The sequence below is a fragment of the Rhinopithecus bieti genome, unplaced genomic scaffold (genome assembly GCF_001698545.2).
Source record: "Rhinopithecus bieti isolate Rb0 unplaced genomic scaffold, ASM169854v2 scaffold_25906, whole genome shotgun sequence".
In the NCBI taxonomy this organism is placed as follows: domain Eukaryota; kingdom Metazoa; phylum Chordata; class Mammalia; order Primates; family Cercopithecidae; genus Rhinopithecus; species Rhinopithecus bieti.
Window position 1 is genome coordinate 275,887 of NW_016811566.1, and position 12,339 is coordinate 288,225.

General features: G+C 62.4%; 3 protein-coding genes across 13 annotated transcripts in view; 1 reads left to right on the top strand and 2 right to left on the bottom strand.

Annotated features, from left to right (window-relative positions):
• Positions 1-8,534, top strand: part of PHRF1 (PHD and ring finger domains 1) — a 37,528-nt gene extending 28,994 nt beyond the window's left edge. For 2 of the 5 annotated variants that reach the window (XM_017894005.1, XM_017894007.1), the window contains 8 exons: positions 1,568-1,749; positions 2,054-2,173; positions 2,892-3,046; positions 3,528-6,176; positions 6,532-6,683; positions 6,835-7,095; positions 7,289-7,417; positions 8,026-8,534. In XM_017894005.1, the coding sequence (XP_017749494.1) occupies positions 1,568-1,749; positions 2,054-2,173; positions 2,892-3,046; positions 3,528-6,176; positions 6,532-6,683; positions 6,835-7,095; positions 7,289-7,417; positions 8,026-8,169 (3,792 nt within the window). In that variant the 3' untranslated portion in view covers positions 8,170-8,534. The remainder of the gene's footprint in view (positions 1-1,567; positions 1,750-2,053; positions 2,174-2,891; positions 3,047-3,527; positions 6,177-6,531; positions 6,684-6,834; positions 7,096-7,288; positions 7,418-8,025) is intronic. The other 3 variants (XM_017894008.1, XM_017894006.1, XM_017894009.1) reach the window with 3 other exon arrangements.
• Positions 8,535-8,850: 316 nt separating this feature from the next.
• IRF7 (interferon regulatory factor 7) lies at positions 8,851-12,234 on the bottom strand. Of its 7 annotated transcripts, none has more exons than XM_017894013.1 (11): positions 11,900-12,234; positions 11,342-11,647; positions 11,094-11,256; positions 10,797-11,010; positions 10,495-10,550; positions 10,191-10,416; positions 9,962-10,048; positions 9,796-9,879; positions 9,334-9,723; positions 9,127-9,245; positions 8,851-9,041 (listed from the first exon to the last, which is right to left on the bottom strand). In XM_017894013.1, the coding sequence occupies exons 2-11, from the start codon at positions 11,359-11,361 to the stop codon at positions 8,886-8,888; spliced, it is 1,515 nt and encodes a 504-aa protein (XP_017749502.1). In that variant the 5' UTR covers positions 11,362-11,647; positions 11,900-12,234; the 3' UTR covers positions 8,851-8,885. The 7 variants fall into 7 exon arrangements, with proteins under 7 accessions (XP_017749502.1, XP_017749501.1, XP_017749505.1 ...); XM_017894012.1 differs by having other exon boundaries at positions 11,869-12,234; XM_017894016.1 differs by having other exon boundaries at positions 11,861-12,234.
• Positions 11,857-12,339, bottom strand: part of CDHR5 (cadherin related family member 5) — a 9,883-nt gene continuing 9,400 nt past the window's right edge. The window contains exon 16 of the mRNA XM_017893991.1: positions 11,857-11,991. Coding sequence (XP_017749480.1) covers positions 11,857-11,991 — 135 coding nt within the window. The remainder of the gene's footprint in view (positions 11,992-12,339) is intronic.

Genomic DNA, 12,339 nt, shown 5'->3' on the forward strand with positions numbered 1-12,339 from the left:
TGCTAGGATTCCAGGCGTGAGCCACCATGTGTGGCCCCCTTGTTTTAGTTTGTTTTTTTTTTATTTTTTTATTTTATTTTTTATTTATTTTTGTTGTTGTTGTTGAGACGGAGTCTTGCTCTGTCCCCCTGGCTGGAGTGCAGTGGCGCGATCTCGGCTCACTGCAAGCTCCGCCTCCTGGGTTCACGCCATTCTCCTGCCTCAGCCTCCTGAGTAGCTGGGACTACAGGCGCCCGCCACCACACCCGGCTAATTTTTTGTATTTTAGTAGAGACGGGGTTTCACCATGGTCTCGATCTCTTGACCTTGTGATCCACCCGCCTCGGCCTCCCAAAGTGCTGGGATTACAGGCGTGAGCCACCGTGTCCGGCCTTTTTGGTTTTAAATGGAGTATTCGAACATCTGGTTATTCATTCAGACAAAATTCCTGGAGTGAGTAGAAGCTAAAGCCATGACCAGGTGTTGGATAAGGACCTACCGTTTCCCAGTTCTCTGGTCCCCTGGGCTCTCCCTTTGCTTTGCAGGGTGCCCTGAGCCTGGGTTGGAACCTCCTCTTCCATCCCTGTGCCCAGAACACTCCTGGGCGTCCTCCCGAGCTTTTTGTCCTCGGCTGGCCTGCGTGCCGTTTCTGTGGTTCGTTTCTTCTCCTGCAGACAGCATGCTGGGACCCCTGCCTGGGGGCCTGGTGGCAAGTGAGGGTGCTTGCCCTCCGGAGGGGCGGCGCCTGCCTTCAGGCCGTGCTGTCCCAGCCACAGCGGGAGGCTGCTGTGTCCGCTGTGCCTGGAATCAGAAGGAAATAGCTAGTAACTCTTAGGAGTTTTCATAATTTAGGAATAATGACAGCGCTTAAAATCTAAATGTGTGTCTTCTTCTCAAGGGTTTTTTGGTTTTTTTGGTTTGTGTTTTGTTTTGTTTTGAGACGGAGTCTCGCTCTGTCACCCAGGCTGGAGTGCAATGGTGCGATCTCCACTCACTGAAGCCTCCGCCTCCCAGGTTCAAGCAATTCTCCTGCCTCAGCCTCCTGAGTAGCTGGGATGACAGGCACCCGCCACCACGCCCGGCTGATTTTTGTATTCTTAGTAGAGATGGTTTTGCTATGTTGGCCAGGCTGGTCTCAAGCTGGCCTCAAATGATCTGCCCGCCTCGGCCTGCAGAACGCTGGGATTCCAGGTGTGAGCCACCGCGCCCGGCCTGGCCTGCAGAACTCTGGGATTCCAGGTGTGAGCCACCGCGCCCGGCCTTCGAGGGGTTTTACTGCCGGCCATCAGTTGAATTTTTTGTTTCCCTCTGTGAGTTTTCACTTAATGCTAAGTACCATGTGATGGTGATGGTGACGCTGCAGCACCCCGGTAGCCTCTCATAATCTGCAGTGAACTTCGCAGCCGACGTGTGCGGCGCTGGGTGTGCGTCTCAGTGATCAGTGCCTGCAAAGCCTGTTGACTTTGGCTTAGTGTTTTCCCGCCTAGTGTTCACTGTTGCTGATGAAGCCTTCACATAGCATTTACAGAGCCCTCGTGGATGCCATCCCTGTCTCTCTGTTCATCTTTTTCTTTGTTACTGGATTCAGAGTGAAGCCACCACTCGCTCTCGAATTGCGCGGACGCTGGGCCTGCGCAGACCTGTTCACAGCAGCTGCATCCCGTCGGTGTTGAAGCCAGTGGAGCCCTCCTTGGGGCTGCTGAGAGCGGATATTGGAGCTGCATCTTTGTCTCTGTTTGGAGACCCCTATGAGCTGGACCCCTTCGACAGGTGACCGAACTGGTGATGGTCCTGCCTGGGCACCCGCTCCTCTGCCTGGGGGCTGTGGGCATGGTACCTGAGGTGCATGTGGAGGCGTTAGGTTTTGTGTTTGTGAGTGAGGGTGACCATTCCTCCACCACCACACTCAGTGCGGGTGGGCAGCGTGGAACTTAGAGGTCTGGTGCGGGGCCCGAATCACACGTGCCGCCACGTGGCCAGTGCTCGGCCATCCTTCTCCGTGCCGTCTCCCTGGGCTGGGGGTTCTGGGAGCTGGGAGTCACCTGTTCCCTTTGGCCCGTGTCCTCCCCTCTAGCAGTGAAGAACTTTCTGCAAACCCTCTTTCCCCTCTGAGTGCCAAGAGACGGGCTCTGTCCCAGTCAGCCCTGCAGTCCCACCAGCCCGTGGCCAGGCCCGTCTCCATGGGGCTTTCCAGGTGTGTGAGGGCAAAGGCTTCTGGGGAGGTGAGGGCAGCAGTGGGGCAGCGGATGGGGGTTCCAGGGTGGGGCTGTGACAGCCTGGCTCTCTGTGGCCCTGGGTGGCCTCAGCACCTCCCCTCAGCTGTCACGCTGATCAGTCGGCTCTTGGCATGAGGCAGTGCTGCAGCCTGTCCTGCGTCAGAGGCCACGGCCTGCCCGTGAGTGTGGACTGGAGTTGCTGCAGCTCCACGAGGTGGCCCCTCTGCCCCCCACCCTGGCTTGAGAGCCACCAGCACAAGGACACCGCCTCAGGCAGGAGCAGTGGCTCTGGTGAATAAGGCTGTTATCAGAGTTCACCTTTTGGCCAGTTCTTTTGTTTCGCCACAAGAACAAAAAAAGAATTAACCAAAACCAACAGAACAGGTAAAGATGCTTGTCTGTCCCCCCCACCGCCCGTTGGTGGAGTTGGGGGTGGCAAAGGCACCAGAGGTGACTTCTCCCAAAAACACCTGGTGTCCCTGGAGCCAGAGCTGCGAGGTGGGGCTCCCTCCCTCCCTCTGGGAGGCCCTGGTGGGCACCTCTTAGAACAGCAGCCAGAGCCAGGACTGTGGGGGAGGCGCAGGCCCCGCCCAGCCCCACTCTCCCCAGCTCCTGCCTGCTGCAGGGCTCTGCCTGGGTGCCGGCCCTCAGGCTGTGGGAGGCAGTGATGGCAGGACCTTGGGTCTGTGCCCACAGGAGGCATCTCCCTGCTGCGGTGCCGGAGCCAGACTTGGAGGAGGAGCCAGTGCCTGACCTGCTGGGCAGTATCCTGTCGGGCCAGAGCCTCCTGATGCTGGGCAGCAATGACGTCATCATCCACCGTGATGGCTCCCTCAGCGCCAAGAGGGCGGGTGAGCCCCTCCCTGCCACAGCTGCCTTCCTCTGTGGGCTGCTGGTCCTCAGGCTGTTCCCCAGCACTCAGCCCATGTCTCAGTCACAGAAGATGTAATTGAAGTTGGGGGACTATTCCTCAGCCATTTTTCTCCGTTGATTTCCCTTCTTGAGCAGTTTCCCAGTTAGCTCTGAGTTCTTACCCAGCCCCACAGCTTCAGAGTGGAGCCCCTAGTACCTGGTTAAGAACATGTCCTACTGGGGGACTGCCCCCGCCCCGGTTCATATCGCGTCCTAATGGCCTCAGGCACTGTACCTTGTCATCCACAGAGTGGCTGTTGAAGCAGCTCTCCGGGTGTGGAAAGGCAAGGTGTCCACCTCAACAGGCAAATGGGAGTTTAAAGCACACGACCTCACAGAAAACCAGTTGTGATAAAAGTTAAAACACTGACATTTAAGAGTGGGTGGGAAATGATTGCCATTGACTTTTTTGTTTTTTAGCTCCAGTTTCTTTTCAGCGAAACTCAGGCAGTCGGTCCAGAGGGGAAGAAGGATCTAAGGACTGCCTACAGCCCCGAGCACTGCCCTCAGGGAGCCCAGCCCAAGGCCCCTCAGGAAACAGGCCACAGAGCACAGGGCTAAGCTGTCAAGGCAGGTCCTGCATCCCCGCCCGCACCTCGGGCGCACCTGTGAGGCTGGACTCGTCAGCAGCCCCTGGGTCGGTTCAGGCTCGGAACTTGTCCAATGGGAGTGCGCCTGGCTTCAGGCAGAGTCCCAGCCCCCGGTTCAGCAGCACCAACAAGCACACTTTGCCCCTTGCTTCTGCCGCGTCTAAGATCTCAAGCAGAGATTCTAACCCCCCGTGTCGCAGTGCGGTGCCAGGGCCTCCCCTGAAACCCGCGCCCAAAAGAACAGACATCTCTGAGCTGCCCAGGATACCAAAGATCAGGAGAGAGGACGCTGGCGGCAGATGGGGCGCGGCCCCAGCCCACGGGCAGAGCATCGAGATCCCCAGCGCCTGCATCAGCCGGCTGACTGGCAGGGAGGGCGCCGGGCAGCCAGGGCGAGGCACGCGGGCAGAGAGCGAGGCCAGCAGCAGGGTCCCCCGGGAGCCCGGCACGCACACGGGCAGCTCCCGGCCCCCAGCCCCCAGCTCCCATGGCAGTATGGCCCCGCTGGGACCATCAAGAGGGAAAGGGGTTGGGTCGACCTTTGAGAGCTTCAGGATCAATATTCCTGGAAACATGGCACATTCCAGCCAACTCTCCAGCCCCGGCTTCTGTAACACGTTCCGGCCAGTGGACAACAAGGAACAGAGGAAGGAGAATCCCTCGCCTCTCTTCTCCATCAAGAAGACGAAGCAGCTCCGGAGTGAGGTCTACGACCCGTCCGACCCCACCGGCTCCGACTCCAGCGCCCCGAGCAGCAGCCCCGAGAGGTCTGGCCCTGGCCTCCTGCCCTCTGAGATCACACGAACCATCTCCATCAAAAGCCCGAAGGCCCAGACGGTTCAGGCTGTGCGCTGCGTCACCTCCTACACAGTGGAGAGCATCTTTGGGACAGAGCCTGAGCCCCCTCTAGGACCGTCCTCCACTGTGTCCCAGCTCCGGGGTGCAGTGGCTGCCGAGGGGGCCTCTGACACGGAGCAAGAGGAGCCTGCAGAGAGCCAGGGCCTGGCTGCCCGGGTGCGGAGGCCATCCCCACCGGAGCCCTGGGAGGAGGAGGACGGGGCGTCTTGCAGCACCTTCTTTGGCTCTGAGGAGCGGACAGTGACCTGTGTGACTGTCGTGCAGCCAGAAGCCGCACCCAGCCCGGACATGCCGCAGGCAGCCACCCACAGAGTGGTGGAGCTCAGGCCCCCTTCCCGGTCCCGCTCCACATCCAGCTCCCGCAGCAGGAAGAAGGCCAAGAGGAAGAAGGTGGCCAGGGAGCACCGACGGACGCGCTCTGGGACACGCTCTGAATCCAGGGAAAGGAGCTCGAGGTCAGCGTCACCGTCAGTGGGTGAGGAGCGCCCCAGGAGGCAGCGGTCCAAGGCCAAGAGCCGGCGGTCCTCCAGCGACCGCTCCAGCAGTCGAGAACGAGCTAAGAGGAAGAAAGCCAAGGACAAGAGCAGGGAGCACAGGCGGGGCCCCTGGGGCCACAGCCGGAGGACGTCCCGGTCGCGCTCGGGGAGCCCGGGCAGTTCTTCCCACGAGCCCCATGAGAGCAGGAAGAGGAAGAAGAGGAGATCGCCATCCAGGCCTCGGGGGAGGGAGTGCTCCCCCACCAGCAGCCTGGAGAGGCTCCACAGGCACAAGCACCAGCGGGAGCGCAGCCACGAACGGCCAGACAGGAAGGAGAGTGCGGCATGGCCCCGAGAGCGGAGGAAGCGGAGGTCCCGGTCCCCAAGCTCCGAGCGCAGGGTGCGGGAGCACAGGCGGCCACGGTCCCGTGAGAAGCGGCCGAGGCCCCGGTCCCGTTCCCCAGAGAGGAAGGGGCCTGTGAGGGAGGCTTCCCCAGCACTCCTTGCACAGGGGGAGTCAGGGCGGGAAGACCTCCCCACCAGGTCACCAGCCTTGGGGGAAGCACATGTCTCAGTGGAGGTGGCTACCGCAGACAAGGCCCCCCTGCAGGCCCCCCCTGTCCTGGAGGTGGCAGCCGAGTGTGAGCCCGACGACCTGGACCTGGATTATGGCGACTCTGTGGAGGCGGGGCACGTCTTTGACGATTTCTCAAGCGAAGCTGTTTTCATCCAGCTCGATGACATGAGCTCGCCACCTTCTCCCGAAAGCACAGACTCCTCCCCAGAGCGAGACTTCCCACCAAAGCCCGCGCTGCCCCCAGCCAGCCTGGCCGCCATCCAGAGGGAGGTGTCGCTGATGCACGATGAAGACCCTTCACAGCCCCCACCCCTGCCAGAGGACCCCCAGGAGCCACATTTGCTCAGGCCGGATGCGGCTGAGAAGGCTCAGGCGCCCGGTCCCCTGGATGTGGCGCCTGTGGGGAAGGAAGATGGCCCCTCCATGAGCGGGAGGGTACACGAGGCAGCCCGGCCTGAGGAGGTGGTTTCGCAGACCCCCCTGCTGCGGTCCAGAGCCCTGGTGAAGCGGGTCACCTGGAACCTGCAGGAGTCGGAGAGCAGCGCCCCTGCCGAGGACAGAGCCCCCCGTGAGTAGGGTCCCGGCCCCCACTGAGGACAGAGCCCCTAGTGAATCCAGCCCCTGTTGAGAACGGGAGCCCTGAGTGAGTGGGGCCCGGGACACCACAGGGAGCTTCTGGAGCCAGGGAAGACTGGGATCGTGGGTGTGGGGGTCTCCTGCAGGTGGGCAGAGCCGGTCATGGTGGGGGATCAGTGGCTAGGAGCTGGCACACCTCGCAACCTCCCCTTGCTGCTGGGGGTGGATCTGAGGGCTGCTCTGTGGTCCTTGCTCCTGGCGCTTTTCTGGATTTTTCCAGCCGTGAAACAGCATTCTGGGCAGGGGCGGGCACAGAGCACCCACCTCCCTGTCTGTCGGGCCCCCAGGGGCACTGTTTCACAGGCCACAGAAGCCCCGAGAAGGAGCCTGGGATGTGGAGGATGTGGCCCCCACAGGGGTCAGGCAGGCGTTCTCCGAGCTGCCCCTTCCCAGTCATGTGCTTCCGGAGCCTGGGTTCCCAGACACAGACCCCTCTCAGGTGGGTGCCTGGGCTGGAGGGCTGTGGGCTGTGGGCAGTGGCCTGGCACCCATGCCACACACGCCACACTCAGCTGGGGCTGAGGCCTCACAGCTCCTGGGCAGAGCTGCCAGCCGTAGGGCCCGGTGCTCAGCGGGGATGTCCTTCCCAGGTTTACAGCCCCAGCCTGCCACCTGCCCCAGCCCAGCCCTCAAGCATCCCACCCTGCGCGCTGGTCAGCCAGCCCACGGTCCAGTTCATCCTGCAGGGGAGCCTGCCGCTCGTGGGCTGTGGGGCAGCACAGACCCTGGCCCCAGTGCCCACTGCCCTGACCCCAGCCTCAGAGCCAGCCAGTCAAGCCACTGCAGCCAGCAACTCAGAGGAGAAGACCCCGGCTCCCAGGCTAGCTGCAGAGAAAACCAAGAAGGAGGAGGTGAGTCCTGCCACTTCCCACTTTCCCCACGTTCCTGTCTTATTTTGAAACTAACTCTGTCAGGGCTGAATTTAGGGGCGGAAGCCAGTCCCTGTGCCTCCGGAACTGGAAGGGTGTCCAGAACCGCAGTGCCTCTGGCCAGAGGGACTCCAGGCCCCTTGCCTGGCCACTTCACACATTTGTCCCTCTCTAGTACATGAAGAAGCTGCACATGCAGGAGCGTGCTGTGGAGGAGGTGAAACTGGCCATTAAGCCCTTCTACCAGAAGAGGGAGGTGACCAAGGAGGAGTACAAGGACATCCTGCGCAAGGCCGTGCAGAAGGTGGGCTGCGCGCGAGCCTGTGTGTGGGGCTCGGGGTCACGGGCAGCCCGTCGCTGCTGTCTCGTCAGCACGGACTTTGGGGTGACCATGAATGCAGGTCCGAGGTCAGCCGCCAGGTTCAGGTGGCTGTGTTTGCCACATCCTGCAAGGCCTGGGTCAGGTGGAGTTATGCCCTAGTGGCTGTCCCTGGCAGCCATGGTTAGGAGAAAGGGTGCCTCTAGTGCCTGTAGAGGGGCCACAGAGATGCTCGCTCTCTCTCGCGCTCATTGAAAATTTACAGCCAACGCCTAGGCATTGACAGGGCTCGGAAGAGAAAAGACAGCCCTATAGGAAGTGAGCAGGTGCCTGGGACGTCCTCAGCCTTGCTCCCCGTTACTCGTATCACCGGGGCCCCTCGGTGCGCCCGTGAGCAGCATAGCGCAGCAGGGTGAAAACGGGGGTCTCACATGTCAGGAGGGCAGGTGGGGCAGCCTCTGCCGCTGTCTGCGTGCCGCACGCAGGGCCTGCTTCTGAGCAGGGCAGGCGAGGGACCCCAGCTTTGGCCCTGGGCTCCAGCCCAGAACATCGGGATGGGAAAGGGTGTTTGGTGATTGCTCCTCTTTCTCCAGATCTGCCACAGCAAGAGTGGGGAGATCAACCCTGTGAAGGTGGCCAACCTGGTGAAGGCGTACGTGGATAAGTACAGGCACATGCGCAGGCACAAGAAGCCAGAGGCCGGCGAGGAGCCGCCCACCCAGGGGGCCGAGGGCTGAGGCCAGGCAGTCACGGGCCTTGCCCGGGGAGCTGTTGGGAGTAGTGGGAAACGGGGGCACCAGCATGCCCGCTATCAGGTTCCTGCGCTGACACCTGGTCTGTGCACCTGTCTTGCTTACAGTTGAAAACTGGACACTTTTGTATGTATATTATAGATACACTGTTTCCATTCTAATTTATCAAAAATGGATTATCTTTAGAAACCTCTTGATTGATTTAATACTTGGAAGATAAAGCGTTTGGTGGCCAGGAGGGGCTCCCGGTAGGGTGGCGTGTCCTTGATAAATCTCTGGTGGCCTTCCGCCAGCAGCTGCTGTGTACCTCTGCCTCTGAATTAGGAATATCTTTACTTTCTCTTTTCCAATTACATTGTGCTCTTGTAAATAATTGCTCAAGTTTGCACTCAACACAGTTGCCTCCTGGAGGCAGGGTGCAGCAGTGGCAGCCCGAGGGCTGGTGACAGGTGTAGGGTGTGGGAAAATGTCGTCCCTGCCCTTGGCACAGCTGGTGGGAGTGGCTTTGGTGGCCACCTGCCTCTCAAGGGCCTAGTTTGAATCAAGGCTTGGCTGTAATGTGTGTGGTGAAGACAGAAGTGAGTTGGTGTGCAGGGAGGTCCCCTCCCTCCCTGGGCCTCACCCGTGTTCAGCCGGCACCCATTTCCCCGCCAGCCAAGACGTCAGTGCGTGTTCTGGAGTTCTCTTTATTAGATTGGGCTCTAGACGGGCTGCTCCAGCTCCATGAGCAAGCACTCAATGTCATCATAGAGGCTGTTGGTGCTGGACAGACAGAGGCTGAGGCTGCTGCTATCCAGGGAAGACACACCCTCACGTTGCGTGCCCTCCAGGTGCACTCGGCACAGCCAGGGCTCCAGCTGCCAGGAAGGCATCGGGCGTCTGTCAGTGACCCAGCGTGTGGCCTCCCCTCCCCCTCCCCAGGCCCTGAGGCTCTGGTCTCACCTTCACAAGGACCAGGCTCTTCTCCTTGGGCCTCCTGGCTGACAGGTCCTGCCCGAAGCCCAGGTAGATGGTATAGCATGGGGAGCCGCGGCGCTGCCGTGCCCGGAATTCCACCAGCTCTGGAGAAGGGGGCTCTGCTGAGTATCTGGCAGACCCATGCTCCCAGGGGCCCCTGGAGACAGCCCCCCAGGCAGGAGCCTCACTGACCTCGGAAGAAGACTCTGAAGTCAAAGATGGGGGTGTCGCAGTTCCGAGGCAGCAGGCAGGCTGGGGTGGAGGGGCTGGCAGAGCCCGGCGGGCCACCCACCTCCCAGTACACCTTGCACTTGCCCATGCGCCGGGCCCACAGCTGTGGCCCCCGAAGCTCCAGCTGCAGCCCAGGGGCCACGTGCCGCAGCAGTTCCTCCGTGTAGCGCAGCTGCTTCTGGTCGGGGAGCTCAGCAGGGCTGGGGAATGCTACCTGCTGGGGGTCTGCGGCCTGGACAGCTGGGTCGGGGGGGCCATACAGGAACATGCAGCTCGCGTGCCCCACCACCTTCTGCAGCACTGTGCGGCCCTTGTACATGATGGTCACGTCCAGTGCCCCTGGACTGGGCTCTGTGTGGAGACCAAGCTGTGAGCGGCGGAGGTGGGCAGGGACAGGCTGCCCCCTTCCCGGGACCCACTCACCTTGCACTGCAGTGCAGGCACTTGGGGAGGGTGCCAGGTACGGCTCTGCCTGGTGCGGGGGCTCTGGGGCCGTGGCCTCGCCTGCTTCGAGAAGGGAATCCTGTGCTGGCACCTCATCCCCAGCCCCTCCCTGTGCCCCAGGCCCCCCAACCCCTACCCCTCTCACCTGTCATATGGGCCGCGGGCTGGGGCCCGGGGCTGGTGGTTGCCTCTACTGACCATGCGCACAGCTCCCCAGCAGGGAACCCTGGGCCTGAGGAGGGGAGTTCAGTGGGAACGGTGGTCCCTTCCTACTTCTCCAGCTCCCCAATCCCTAGCCCCCTTCTTAAGTGTCCATCCAGGTGCACTGGCCCCTTCTATGCTTCCCCCCCACCCCCCGACGGCACTGCCCATACCTCCAGCACAGGCCCCAGTCAGGGGAAGACCCTCTTGTCCCTCTCCAGGAGCCTGGGCTGGGACTGGATCTGCCCCCCATGACGCTGTCAGCAGATGGTCCGCCAGGCAGCTCTGTTGCACTGCCTGGAGCAGGAGGTCCCCCTTGTCACCAGCTGGGGCAGGGAGGGGGCCTGGGGCTTGGAGTCCAGCATCTCTGTGTGCCAGGAATGGGTCTGGGGGCCTGCCCTGTAAGGAAAAGTTAGGGTCAGCATAAGCAGCTCCGTGGCCTGGCAGGAGGAGAGAGGCAAGCAGAGAGAAGACTACCTGCGGTGGCCGGACAGCCGCGGGGGCCTCTGCCTCAGTCTGGTCCGTGCCTGGGCCTTTGAGGGAGAATGGGGCAGGTGTTAGGCCCCGAGGCCAGGGTGAGAGACGCAACGAAAGCCTGGCGTAACCCGCACCAGCTTCCTCGTGCTGCGGCCTGAGGAGGTGGGGATGCGGCTCCAACTGTCCTGGGCCTGCTGGCAACCTCTCCCAGAACAGCTGCTAAAAACCCAATTCTGATCCAGAGAGTGTTCTTTCCCCAGGCAGGACGAATTCCAACGCGCTTGGCAGCCGGCGTGGCTCACCTCGCCAGCACAGCTCCGGGCCCAGCGCATACACCTTGTGCGGGTCGGCCGGGTCCCCCGAGTTATCTCGCAGCATCACGAAGCGGCGCGTGCTGTGCAGTGCGCAGCGGAAGTTGGTTTTCCAGCCAGCGCGCTCCGCAGCCTCAGCCTCGGGGGGCGGCGGGTCACCGCCTCTGCTGCTAGGCGGCCACCTGCCGCGGGCCACGGCCCAGGCCTGAAGAGGGGGACAGAACACGTGGGCTGGGCCTGCGGGGTCCTAGGCGGGTCCTCCTACCCGGGGCGAGGCCGGGGTCCCACCTTGAAGATGCGCGCGTCAGCCTCGCTCAGGTCCTTGCGCGCGAAGTGCTTCCAGGGCACGCGGAAGCAGGTGCGGGCCTCGTCCAGCCACTGCAGCCCCTCGTAGCAGCCGCTGCTGATCTCTCCAAGGAGCCACTCTCCGAACAGCACGCGTGGGGCCGCCCTGCGGGTGCCCGGCCGCGGAGAGTCAGGGCCGGCTGCAGGGCGCTCGGGGATGGGCATCTGGAGAAGGTGGGCCGGGCTCTTACCTCTCAGGAGCCGAGGCCATTGCTCCCTCTGCAGGGGCAGTTGGCTGGCGGTCAGGTGTTAACAGGGGAGGTAAGGGCTCCTGTCACTGCAGACGCCAGGCCGCGGCCACAGGTCGTGTGGCCAGGTGCCACAGGTGGTGGGGGTCACAGGTGCGGACTGAGGCCTTGTAGCCAACGACGCTGCCTCGGTGTAGATCTCTTGGCAGAGGGGCTACAGGTGTGACTGCAGGTATGGCTGGCGCGCACACATGAAGTCACAGGTGTTGAACCAGTGTCCAGGCCTGCCGGGCCGGTGCAGGCCGGACCCTGCGGGGACGGGAAAGGCCACGTCCGGGGCGGGCCAGGCTTCCGAGAAAGCGAAACCTAAACAGTGGCGCTTCGCACCCTCCCCGATCCCATCTCCGTCCCGTTCTCATCTCCGCGGAACCCCGCCCCGCCCCGCCTCCGCCTCCCTCACCTCCCGACCCTCATCCATCAGGCTCCCCCAGCCCTTGGCTCTGCCCTCCCGGTGAGTCTTACTCCCGGACCTGCGCCGCGTGGGTCCGGGGTCCCGGGTACCTGGGTGCCAGCGCCGCCGGGGCGGGAGGGCTCTCACCGCGGAGAAGCGGAGGGCCGGCGCTTTTATGGTGCCGGGGGCGGGCCCCAAAGAGCTGCAGGTGCAGCCAAGGAGGTCACGTGACCAGGCGGGCGTTTTCGGGAAGGGCGCGCGCAGCCTGTTCCTGCTCTCGGATGCGACCAGCTGAACCCCGCCCCGGGCAGCGCGGAGTAGGGAGTGGCGGCGAGGGGGCAGCGGTGGGCCCTGTCTGCCTGTGTGGCTCAGCCCTGCAGGGTCCAGCCGCTTCTACACGCCTGGGGCCAGGGGCGCCGGCAGTCATCGGAGGTGGGGGACACAGTGGGATAAGGCGGGGACCCCCGAAACGTAAGCGAAACCGGACCCCAGGCAAAACCAGGCCCTTCTTGTGGCGCTTTTTTTTTCCTTTCTTTTTTTTTTTTTTTTT